This window comes from Engraulis encrasicolus, chromosome 20, assembly GCF_034702125.1.
Source record: "Engraulis encrasicolus isolate BLACKSEA-1 chromosome 20, IST_EnEncr_1.0, whole genome shotgun sequence".
Lineage (NCBI taxonomy): Eukaryota > Metazoa > Chordata > Actinopteri > Clupeiformes > Engraulidae > Engraulis > Engraulis encrasicolus.
Genome location: NC_085876.1, coordinates 38,663,374 through 38,676,401, shown reverse-complemented (window position 1 = coordinate 38,676,401; position 13,028 = coordinate 38,663,374). Strand labels below are relative to the sequence as shown.

At 45.5% G+C, this 13,028-nt stretch overlaps 1 protein-coding gene across 1 annotated transcript in view; it reads left to right on the top strand.

Annotated features, from left to right (window-relative positions):
* Positions 1–13,028, top strand: part of trappc9 (trafficking protein particle complex subunit 9) — a 356,695-nt gene that overhangs the window by 42,816 nt on the left and 300,851 nt on the right. The window contains exon 12 of the mRNA XM_063185055.1: positions 11,177–11,306. Coding sequence (XP_063041125.1) covers positions 11,177–11,306 — 130 coding nt within the window. The remainder of the gene's footprint in view (positions 1–11,176; positions 11,307–13,028) is intronic.

The following is a 13,028-nucleotide window of genomic DNA, read 5'->3' as shown; positions in this document are numbered from 1 at the left end:
GCCAACAAGTTCATACGTTGTTTGACATGGACACGCACACTCACACTCACACTCACACTCACCCGCACACACAAATGTATACATGCTCTTTCACCTTCACATGCTGATCGCTCTCTCTCTCTCTCTCTCGCTCGCTCGCTCTCTCGTGCTCTCTCTTTTGCTCTCTCTCGCTCTTGCTCGCTCGCTCGCTCGCTCTCTCTCTCTCTCTCTCTCTCTCTCTCTCTCTCTCTCTCTCTCTCTCTCTCTCTCTCTCTCTCTCTCTGTGTCTCTCTCTCTCTCTCTCTCTCTCTGTCTCTCTCTCTCTCTCCCTCCCTCTATGCCATGCTGTGGAAAGGATGGATTTGATCTGTGTATCATCGTGTTCAAGCTGTGCCCTTGGCCACCTGCGGTGCTCATTCACATGCTACCACACATGCCTATCAGACATCAGACACGCCTGGCTGGGATGGCGAGCCTTCGTGTGACATGATGGTCACATGCCTATCAGACATCAGACACGCCTGGCTGGGATGGCGAGCCTTCGTGTGACATGATGATCACATGCTCACACAGACACAGACACTCGCATAACTGCTCATTTTTAGCCGCGTGAAGGGACTCCAAATGCCGCTGTGTCGGGCAAATGCCAAGACTAACGTTTCAACGTTCTCACGTCTTCTTCAGAGTCAATATATATAATTATTGACTCTGAAGAACATAGTTTTTCGGGATGGAGAAAGAGATAGTGAGGGATTACGCATGGTATGACAAAAAGGCGTAGCGGGGTACACAAGACAAAATGGATAGTGAAACACTGTACGAACCTTTCAACCCTCTCGAGCTACACTTTGTTCCCAGGCATGCTCTATGGCAGTGTTTCCCAACCAGGGGTACGTGTACCCCTAGGGGTACGCGAGCACACTGCAGGGGGTACTTGGAAAAATGAAAACATGTATGGAGCATAGTTGCATTGGGATATAGAGCATGAGTGAGGGGGTACTCATGGTATGACAAAAAGGCTTAGGGGGTACGCAAGACAAAAAAGGTTGGGAAACACTGTACGAACCTTTCAACCCTCTCGAGCCACACTTTGTTCCCAGGCATGCTCTATGGGCATGGTGAGGTGGTAGTAGTTGCTAAAGATGGCTCCTTCTTGAACCCTGTCACCTTTCGTTTGCCGAGCCTCCGGGGCATGATGCAAGGAGTATAGAGAGACTGGTTGGTGGGGGTTCGCAGGGAGACAGGCAGTGAGAGGAATGCCTTTGTGCTGTTGTGTTTAAAATTAACCTGCAGACACCTGTGAAGAATGAGTGCTGTTTCTCCTTCACGTCATTATGCAGTGCAGAATCGTGTAGTAGCAACTCCTGCTTTGCCCCTACTGTGGGTGTGTTTGTCTGTCTGTCTGTCTGTCTGTCTGTCTGTCTGTCTGTCTGTCTGTCTGTCTGTCTGTCTGTCTGTCTGTCTGTCTGTCTGTCTGTCTGTCTGTCTGTCTGTCTGTCTGTGTATGCGTCTCTGTGTGTATGCGTCTCTGTATGTATGCGTCTCTGTATGTATGCGTCTCTGTATGTATGCGTCTCTGTATGTGTCTCTGTGTGCATGTGTCTCTGTGTGTGTCGGTGAACCTGTTTGTGTCAGTGTTTGTGTGCACCAGGTGAAAGTGTGTATAGCTGTGCATTTCTGTGTACCAAGTGAATGCATGTTTGCCTGCCTTGTTTGTATGCGTGTGTGTGCGTACACAAGTTGTCATTGGAGAAGATGGTGTGTGTGTATTGTTTGTATTTTGGAAGAATCCATGAAAGTGTGATAGTATGACAGCAGGAGTTGAGAACAGAGAAAACGCTCTATGCAGGCTGACGGGGTGTGTGTGTGCGCGCGTGTGCGCTTGTTGGGGGGAGAAAGATTATTATTGGGGGGTGGGGGGGCACAGGGGACCTTTGTGAAAGACAGGACATGTTTGCTGCCTCAGCCCAAACACTGGATGAAAGCGAAACAGTATCACACCATGGGAAATCATATGCAGTACACTATATAGGGTATATACTGTATGAATAGCGATAAAGAAGAATGGGATGAATACACAGGTACACACACACACACACACACACACACACACACACACACACACACACACACACACACACACACACACACACACACACACACACACACACACACACACACACACACACACACACACACACACACACACACACCTGTATATTTCTCCCCCATCCAAACCAGCCTTCCCCCTGGTGTTGTGGGAGTTATACATTTTGATGCCGGTTTCCTTTTGCCTCCTCCAGGCCCTTGGCATCAGACGGAGCCCCTGGATTCATTTTAGAGATGTGCTGAGGGGGCTTTGACTGTGTGTCTGTCTGTCTGTCTGTCTGTCTGTCTGTCTCTCTGTCTGTCAGATAGCCTAAAACGTGTCTGTCTGTCTGTCTGTCTGTCTGCCTGTCTGTCAGATAACTCAAAACGTGTTTAACATTGTAAAGTTGTTAGTAATGACCCAAGGAACAAGTGATTAAGTTCTGTTGGTGATATGGAGCACGAACCGGAACCAGGACCTTTTAAAGATCCTTCACCATTGCTGGCTTATAAATCTAGACGCCCCCAGTGACCAGAAATTGAATTGCGAAAACTCCACAAAAAGAAGGTCTGTCTGTCTGTCTGTCTGTCTGTCTGTCTGTCTGTCTGTCTGTCTGTCTGTCTGTCTGTCTGTCTGTCTGTCTGTCTGTCTGTCTGTCTGTACTGTGTGTGTACCTGTCCATGTACTGTGTGTGTACTTGTCTGTCTGTGTGTTCCCATGACAAAGGTGTCTCCCTGTACCCCAGAGGAGGAAAGGCTCTTTGTGGTGTATATGTGAGTCACCCTCCAATGTGATGAAAACGTGATCAGCATTGAAGCCTTAGGCCACTGACTCACACAGGGTTGTGTGTGTCTCTGTGTCTGTGTGTGTTTTTTGGGCATATCTTTGTGTATGAGGGGCACTATACTCCAGGATAACTTTGACCTCTCTCCTCTCCTGTCTTATCTTTTATAGAAATCACTTGCTTTGTTGCAAACCCCCCTTCCCCTTCCTTGTCTGTGTGTCAATGTTTTCTATTCTGGTAGTGTTCCCATTCCCCCTGTCAAGGCCTGTAAAGCCCCACTCAGCACTAGTCTTCATTTCACCTCCTGATCCCCCTCTCAACTTTTGTCTGCTTTACCTTCTCCCGCCGTTTCACACACACACTCTTCCTTTTGATGTTATTCTCCATCTTTTCCCACTGCTCTCTCTCCCACACCTCTCTCTCTCTCTCTCTCTCTCTCTCTCTCTCTCTCTCTCTCTCTCTCTCTCTCTCTCTCTCTAATAACATGTTGTTCTTCTCCATCTCTTCCTACTTCTCTCTCTCTCTCTGTCTCTCTCTCTCTCTGTCTCTCTCTCTCTCTGTCTCTCTCTCTCTCTCTCTCTTTCTCTCTTTCTCTCTCTGTCTTTCACTCTCTGACTTTTGTTTTCCTTCAATTTTTTCCCTCTTCAACTTCACTCCTTTGTTCAGAGCAACCTCACCATGCCACACAGGCATTGTCCTTGGCCAAGCTTCGAGTCATCATCATGGCGGGCCCTGCTGATTTCGTTCTTGTTGTTCTTCTCAGTCAATCTCCAGTCTCTAACCCCCCTCAAACACACACACACACACACACACACACACACACACACACACACACACACACACACACACACACACACACACACACACACACACACACACACACACACACACACACACACACACACAGACCACCAGTCTCTTACCCACGTCTGGCCAAGTGGCCAGGTACGTCCACTCTGTCACATTCTAGCAAGACTAGACATATCTAAACTTGTTATTTCCACAATAGGTAAAAAGGACGGTAAAAAGTTTGTGGAACTGGAAAAAAAGTTTGAGGAACAATGGCCTACAACAACGCTGCACATTTTTTGTCCAGCAGGATTTCTCCCCCTCTTGCCTTTCCATATATTGCATAATATCACAATGTCTGCATTTTGCCAGTACCTAAATGCCAACGTTAGCTTCTTTCCCTCTTTGTGTCTCAGTCTCTTGGGGTCTCTCTCTTTCTCTCTCTTTCTTTCTTTCTCTCTCTCTCTCTCTCTCTCTCTCTCTCTCTCTCTCTCTCTCTCTCTCTCTCTCTCTCTCTCTCTCTCTCTCTCTCTCTCTCTCTCTCTCTCTCTTTCTCGCTCTCTTTCTCGCTCTCTCTTTCTCTCTCTCTTTCTTTCTTTCTTTCTTTCTTTCTTTCTTTCTTTCTTTCTTTCTTTCTTTCTTTCTTTCTTTCTTTCTCTCTCTCTCTCTCTCTCTCTCTCTCTCTCTCTCTCTCTCTCTCTCTCTCTCTCTCTCTCTCTCTCTCTGTCTCCTGCTGGCGCCCAGATCTCCTCACATCCTTGCTGCTTCCTTCAATTGACGTTAAATTATTTATAACCCATTTGACGTTTATTTGTGTTTATGTTTCCGTCAGCAGGTTTAGCATCAAACAGAGGCGTTGCCGTTCATCTTCAATGACAGTTGCCAGCATTCTTCCCTTTCCCATTTTTATAGCTATGCAGCAAGTCAGTTGGGGGGGAAAAAGGCCATTTTCCTCTTTCTCTCCTTTCTCCTCCTCCTCTCCATTCCCCCTCTTCACTCCTTCTACCGCTTGTCTTTGTATTTCCCTATGGGTCCAATAGGACAGACATGACGTCACACAGTCTTTATTCACACATGCACATTGTGCATTAGTACCATATGTACACACTTGAGCACACATACACCATGCATTTACACACACACACACACACACACACACACACACACACACACACACACACACACACACACACACACACACACACACACACACACACACACACACACACACACACACACACACACACACACACACACACACACACACACACACACACACACACACGGCTGCACTCCTGAGACTTGTTTTGTCATTCACTTTGGCATTGTGAGTGATGGCAGAAGAGTAGGTAGTGTGCTGCTAGTATCCTCAAAAACAACTGGTCCTCTTGGAGGGTGTAATGTTCAACAAAAAAGGAGGAAAACATCCTTGGTCCAGGCACGTCAGTTGATTTAAAAATGCCAAAACAATCTTTATTTAGTAGACTTATACGTGTTGATATTTTTTTTAATGTATAAGCCCACTCCATAAAGATTTTTAAGACTTTTTAAATCAACTGAATTGCTTGGACCAAGGAGCCCCCCCACCTTTTTTTGTTGAACATTGTGAGGGATTGATTGTGATTTGCGTTTGCTATTTGAGATTTTATCTTAACTTATGCCTGACATTATAGCATGTCTTTCTAAAACCTGGATTGAGTAAGACGTAATGGTCATAGCAGCACAAAGAAGATGAAGGTATTTGTGTATTGCACAATTGTTTTGTGGGAGTCAGTACAACCTGTTTTTACAGTATAACATCTCCTTTTGAGAATAATGTTTACTTTTTGAAGGGTCATATAGGGCACTACAGTCCTTTCCATAAGTTTTGTTGCCCCTACATGTTGCTGTTAGCTTTTTAGGCATTATTACATCAACATGGATAGGCGACAAAATGTATGGGAAGGACTGAATGAAATGTAGCCTGGTTCTCACGCAGACCCTTCTGGCTTCGTGCATCTTCGTTAAACTTCGTGAGCTCGCACGAGGCTCTGGAAATCTTAGACGAGCCCGAGCGGCATCAGATATTTCATGGCCTGTCCAATCAGAATCGCGGGGCGAGATCGCGGGGCGGGGTATATAGAAGTCAGTGGTTGAAGTAGTAGTGATTAAAAAAAAAGCCATGTGAATTCTCCAATCAGGTTCGAGCTGTTTTGAACATACCTGCGCCTTTCCAGAGCTAAACGATTGTCAATGTTCCAAATGGTTGGTAACAACCATCACGTGAGAACCAGGTTATATGAAATGGCCTTCTCTCCTTGACATGGACACATTTCACTACCCTATGATTTAATCTTTTAATCTTAGAACTCATGCTCATGTAAGTACACAAACATAACCTCTAGACAAACAAATGACTAAGGACGCTGTTAGAAGACTATCTTAGAATGTGATTAATCCTTCACAAAAGCCATTTATCCTGCCATATGTAGGAGCATAATATATAAATATTCTGGAGGCATTTACTCACAAAAGCTCTCAAAGCCACCGCATTGTTTGCACACAAGCGTTGTCTTGGCATTCAAAATCTCTTTACATTTATCCGTCCCCATTGTTTTTTTTTGGTAGTTTTTTTTTGTGTTCCTTTTCTTTCTCAGTCGTGTGGCTGTAATTTACTTTCCTAACACAGACGCATGAGGTGCCCGGTGTCATGTTTTCTCCAGTTTCCATTAGTAATGTGAAAAGGGGTCGCGCTCTCTCTCCAGGCCTCAGCGAGGACTGCCGACGTGAGTCTCCAATTGATTGAGGTGTTTCTTTTTTATCTATCTAATGCTTCCCACCCTTATCCCCCCCGCCCCCCCCCCCCCCCCCCCCCCCCCCCCCCCCCCCCCCCCCCCACTGGCTCTGCAAACAACCCTTGTCACCACCAAAAGAAACTGTCAGATTTCTTTTTTGTTTTTTTTTGGACCGGATGACATGCCTTTCTAAAGCGCAAAAATATTGTGAGGACCTTTTATTCCCCACCAAAATAAACTGTTGTTTTTCTTTCCTTTTTTTGCACAGGCAGAAATAATGTTGTTTTTCATAGTATTTTATAATAAAATATTTTATAATAAAATGCTCTAAAGAGTGAGGAAGTAGAGAAAGGAAAAAAGAGAAGGATGAGCGATACAGGCACAGAGACGGAGAGGCAGAGAGGCAAAGGTGCTAATGAAGGTACCAGTCCCTGCTGAACATCCTCGTCTGACACATGTTTAACCCACAACAAACTTTTTTTTTTCTTTTTGGCGGGTTGTATTAGTGCCTAAGGGTTGTCGGCAGACAACAAAAACCTGATTTGTATCTCATTTCAGTTATAATCAAGGAGAAGGGAAATCATAGTCGCCCCTAAGCAGCCTCGCTAGTGAGGCAGTCGGATCAAGAAACAAAACATTTCCGTAAAGGGAAAAGAAACAAAACAAAGCAATCCTTAGCCCTGGGTTAAATGTGGACACTGTCAGAGGAATAGCTTGTTTACTGAAATGACACAGGCCATCAACATCACGCACAGCAGACTTGAAGCGGAGGACTTTGTTTCTTAATTTCTTCTCTCCATGTTGATCCATGTCTGTTGTTTTTAGTTTTGGCGTCTCTCCATTTGGCCTCTATTGGGCACCAATTTGTTTCTTGCATTTTTCAACCTCGGGCCAGCACTGCAAAACAAAAGTAATTACGAAGAGATTTTTTTTTAGCTATTCCTTATGTCTCTGAGCTCGAAATAAGCAAATGAGACGCACACGCAAACAAAGTTAAAAGTTCATGAATAAAATTCTGTTACTCTTGCCCCGCCTCATCCATCACCGATATCACTCAGTTTTATGAGTACATACGTACATCTCAGTTTTTAAAAATCATTTCAACAGTGGTTCTTTTCTACTCTACACTTCTCTAGTCTATTCCAGTCTACTCTACTCTACACTACTCTTGTCTACTCTACTCTATTCTACTCTACTCTACACTACTCTATTCACACCTTCATCAGACTCTCACGGAAGTGAGCCCCAGTGCAGTCCCTTCCGTACTCCCACAAGGGAGTGCGAGCCCATCTTCTATTCCCTTTCCAGAACCAAACCTCCCTTCATCCCATCCTCCCTTCATCATCCTCCCCTCCTGCAGCAGCAGGACTCTCACCTCCCGAGACCCGAGACGGAGTGTTCCTGCGGGGAGCCAGTCCATTAGCTGAGTGCCTTTGGGCTGGGGGATGAAGGGAGATGAGGAGGAGGAGGAGGAGGAGGAGGAGGAGGAGGAGGAGGAGGAGGAGGAGGAGGAGGAGGAGGAGGGGTGAGATGTGGAGACTGTATTATGTAACCCTCTCAGTAAGCCACAGCCTGGTGCCCAGTCACACACCCCCATGAGGGCCTTTTTGCAAGACGTCATCCACAACTAATGTCTTCCCTCAATGTCTGTGAGGAAATATTCTATGTACGGTAGCTTTGATTGTGATGGTCCCTGTAGGAGGATGAATATAGAATACTATAAGACAGAGATGGAATTGGAATTCTGCAAAATGGTGTGGTATTCTGGGGCATTTCACTACAGAAATACACAATTGTACCCTACGTGCACATAACATTGGAGGTAAAAAGCATTGTACAGATATGGTAGTAGTAGAACACCATAGATGTATTCTACAGCTATTATACTTCTTATCTTACTTCTATTATCTTACTGGTTGTTTTCAATGAACATTAGTGATGGCTGTGGACATAAAGTAAGCGTCTTGTGATGTGTTACTTTTACTTTGTGCACTTAACATGAGTGATTTCACCTCTAAATACCCTGGTCTCATTGGGAACTGCTGGCTCGGATTTTTTTTTTTTTGCATAACTTTTCGGGTGAACACCCTTGTATGCGGTAAGGGGCTATAGAATGTTGATTGATAAATGCATTGTGGCAACTTGTATACTTCTTCATGTGGAAACAGTAATAGACTTTTTGAAGACAGAACAATTCACAGGTCTGAGGATACAAACAGAAAGGTGCAAGAGGGTGGGTAGGTTTGTACACAAAAACACAAAAATCCCTCACAAAGGTCGAGCACAAGGATTTTTTAAGAGTAGAGCAGACATTTCAGGGTTATGCCCTTCACCAGTGCCCTCTGTGATCAGTAGGACTTTCTAGACGGGCAGAAAGTCATCTTGTGCTCTGCTACTGGGTGTTAAGTAAAATCTCTGGTCTGTCTGTTTTTTTTTCCACTTCTCTGAGATGTGCAATCGATCATATTTGTTCTGTTGCATCTGATGTCTGTCCTTCAACCGTACTACACTCAAGGACTCTCCATTTTCACGCAGCAACCTTTTCCAATCAACCTTTTTGTGCGTGTGCGTATGTGCGACTCGAGCGTGCATCTGTGTGTCTGTCTGTCTCTGTCCGTCTGTCCGTCTCTGGCTACCAATCTATCTATCTGTCTGTGTGTCTGGCTTTCTGTTTGTCTGTCTGTGCGTTTCTGGAAGCCTTGCCTGTCTCTTGTCTCCTGTTTGCCTGTTCAGTCTGAGGAATTCAGGCAACTTAAACTTTTCCTTCTCATCTCACAGTTTAACTTGATCCTCTCCTTTGAATCAATTGAGTACCACACTTCACATTTTCAAAACTTGAGCATGTCTCTTGAGGGAACTGCACACTCCATATTTCAGGCACTCTGCGTGCGTGCGGATCATGCTGGGAGTTTGCTCGATTAACAGGAGGTGTTTGTTCACACAGTGGGACTTAACTTCACAGTAGTCATTCCATTTATTGAACTTCTATCTGCACTTTAGGCAAATAAAATTGGTGTGGGTGGGGGCCTGGGTGTGCCTCTTATGTGAATGACTGACTGTGTGCGCGTGCGTCAATGCTTTGGTATAATTCTTCACCTGTCTTTATTCTTCATTTCTGAACATCTTTTCTCTCCCCCCCCCCCTCTCTCTCTACCTCTCTGCCCCCCCCCCCCTCTCTCTCTCTCTCTCTCTCTCTACCTCTCTGCCCCCCCCCCTCTCTCTCTGTCCCTCTCCTCTCTCTCTGGCCCCCCTCTCTGCCCCCCCTCTCTCTCTCTCTAACCCCCTCTCTGTCCCTCTCTGTCCCCCTCTCTCTCTCTCTAACCCCCTCTCTGCCCCCCTCTGTCTGTCTGTCTGTCTCTGTCTGTCTGTCTGTCTGTCTGTCTGTCTGTCTGTCTGTCTGTCTGTCTGTCTCTCTCTCTCTCTCTCTCTCTCTCTCTCTCTCTCTCTCTCTCTCTCTCTCTCTCTCTCTCTCTCTCTCTCTCTGTCTGTCTCTCTCTCTCTGTCTCTCTGTCTCTCTCTCTCTCTCTCTGTCTCTCTCTCTCTCTCTGTTTCTCTCCCTGTCTCTCTCTCCTCTCTCTCTCCGCATTAACCTCCCATCGCCTCCCCTCCTCCTCCTCTGCAGCCGTTTAGGCGTATAAGTCAGGAAGACAAGTTTGTTATGCAAGGAGGAGGTGAGGTGTTGGGGAGAAATGAGGGCCTGACTGATGACCCATCTGAGGCAGTAAACTCTCCTTTATAGATCAGGCCGTAAAGCACCAGGGCGGGGTCAACAGCCCCCTAAACACTAAACACACACACACTCACACAGACACTCACATTGCAGACACACACGCACGCACGCACGCACGCACACACGCACGCACACACGCACACACGCACGCACGCACACGCACACGCACACGCACACGCACACGCACACTCACACTCACACTCACACTCACACTCACACGCACACGCACACTCACACTCACACGCACACTCACACGCACACTCACACTCACACGCACACTCACACGCACACTCACACGCACACTCACACGCACACTCACACGCACACTCACACGCACACTCACACTCACACTCACACAGACACAGACAGACAGACACACACAGACACAGACACACACCCAGAGACACACACACACAGACACACACACACACACACACAGACACACACAGACGGCCAATGGAGCTGGCCCATGAGCGGCTGAGAGCAGACTGCTTCCACTGGAGACCAAATGCCCAGAAAGAGGCTGATCTATGAGCGTGGTGCGATCCGCCTTGTTAAATTTATATCAGGCTCCCAAGTTATTAACCTCCCTATGTGGGGCCGTCACTCAGCATTTATTTGTTTGTCGAATCTTTGGTGTGTGTCTGCATGTGTGTGTGTGCGTGTATGTGTGCGTATGCGCGCGTGTGCACACCTGTTTATTTATCCTCTGTGCGTGATGTCCGATGTTCGTTTTGTTTATCTTATTACGGGCATTAGAGCTTTTTTCTTTTTCTGATCGTTGTTTTTTCCGGATATAAAGGGTAAGAGAGCTCTCCAAGAGTGTTCTTGTTGTGCCTTTTTCTGAAGACCCTCCTATTATCACGAGGTGTAACATCAACCGCATGGCGTGACAGTCAATCTCAGAAGAGGCCATCGTTTTAAGGTTGCGACACTAATCAGAGAATGAAAACACTGTTTTCACTTCCTTTCTTCACACATAATTTCTTCTTTTTTTCCCCCCCTTTCTTTTTCCATTTGTCTCTGTGCAGAAAAGAAAGAGGTGACTCAGAGTCTGGAGAACTACACGTCCAAGTGCCCGGGCGGGATGGAGGTCATCACCCTGCCGGACGGCCTCAAGCTGCCCGCTGTGCCCTTCACCAAGCTGCCCATCGTCTCAGAGTGAGTCCGAATGCGATGGCTGATAAATTTACGGGCTGCTACAATATGGGAAAAAAATCGAAACCGGGGGGGTCAACAGCCCCCCAAACCCCACACCCCACCCCCCCCACCCACCCCCCCCCCGCCCCAACACCCCAATCTTCAGCCCCCCCCCCCACCCCCCCCCACCACACAAAACCCCCCCCCCGGGGCCCCCAAGCCAACGAAACCAACCCAAAACAACCAACACCCCCCCCCAAAAAACCCCGAAACCCCGCACACAAAAAACCCCCAAACAAAAACCCCAAATGGAGTAAAACCTAAAAACTTTTTTGGGAGCAAACCCCAAAAGGGGTTTTTCTATTGCTTTTGCACCCCCTTTTTTAATTTTTTCCAGGCTCCAAGTTATTCCCCCTTTTCCGACTCCCAAAATTTTGTTTTCATTTTTGGTTTTCCCCCGGGGGTTTTTGGGGGGTTTTTGGGGGTATCCCTGTGACACTTTTTTGGGATTTACCGGGGGCTTGGGGGTTTGGTATTGTTTTTTTTTTTTTAAAATTTTTTCTTTTTAAAAGTTTTTTTCCTATTTAAAGGTGGACCTTCCGAGGGTTTTTTCTTTTTCTGGGATTTTTTTCAGGGGTGTTTCAACCCTTTTTGGGGACAGTAACCCAAAGAGGCCTCTTTTTTTTTAGTTGGACAAAAAGGAAAATTTAAAAAACCTGTTTTCCCCCCCTTTCCCCTATTTTTTTTTTTTTCCCCCTTTTTTTTATTTTTTCCTTGAAAAGAAAGAGGGGGTCGATTTTGGGGGAAAAACCCCCCCCAATTCCCGGGGGGGGAGGGGGGTCATCCCCCCCGGGAGGGTCATGGTTTTTCCCCTTGTGTCTTTTTTAAAAAGGTTTTGAAGTGTGTTAGGGGGGGAAATTTTGGGGCCCCCTTTTTTTTTCCTTTTTGATTTTATTGCGATTTTTAAAATTTAAACGGGGTTCCCAAAAATTTATTTTTGGGGAGGGTTTAAAAAAAATTAAAAATTTTAAACCTTTTTGGGGAAAAAAATTTCGATTTTTTTCCCCAAAAACACCAGGTTTTCGATGTTTGGGTTTTCAAATCTCGGTGGTCCTTTTGGATTTTTCCGTTAAAATCCCCTTTTTGACATGATCCTTTTTATTTTTCTTAATTTGCCCCTATTCTGATTAATCTCTTTTTAATTAAACTTTTTAAAAATATACCCAAAAACAAAGTTAGTCCGGTGCCCCCCCCCCCCCGGGGGAAACCCCCCCCACCCCCGGGTTTTAAAAAAAAAATGAAATTTTTGTTTTGTTGGGCAGTTTTCTTTTAAAAATTTAAAATTGGGATTACCCTTTTTTTTTTTTTGGGAAAGTTTTTTTTTTTTTATTTTTTTTTCCTTTTTTTTTGGGCCCTTTTAAGGAAACTTTTTTTTTGTCTACTTTTGGGTCGTTTTTATCGGGGAAAACACAAAAATTGGGAAAAGAGACCTTTCCCCCTTAAGAAAAAAGGGAAACCTGCCTTTTTTTGGATGTGCTTTGGGGGGGTTTGGTTGAAGTTTTTAATTTTTAAAAAAACCCCCAAAAAAAAGGAAGGGTTTGTTGGGGGTTTTTTATTTTCATTTTGAGTTTATTTTCCTTCCCCCAAAAACACTTTTCGGGGGTAATTGCTTTCCCCTAAGGTTTTTTCTGGGTTTTTTTAACTTTTTTTTTTTCCTCCCCCCTTTTAAACAGAATCATGATG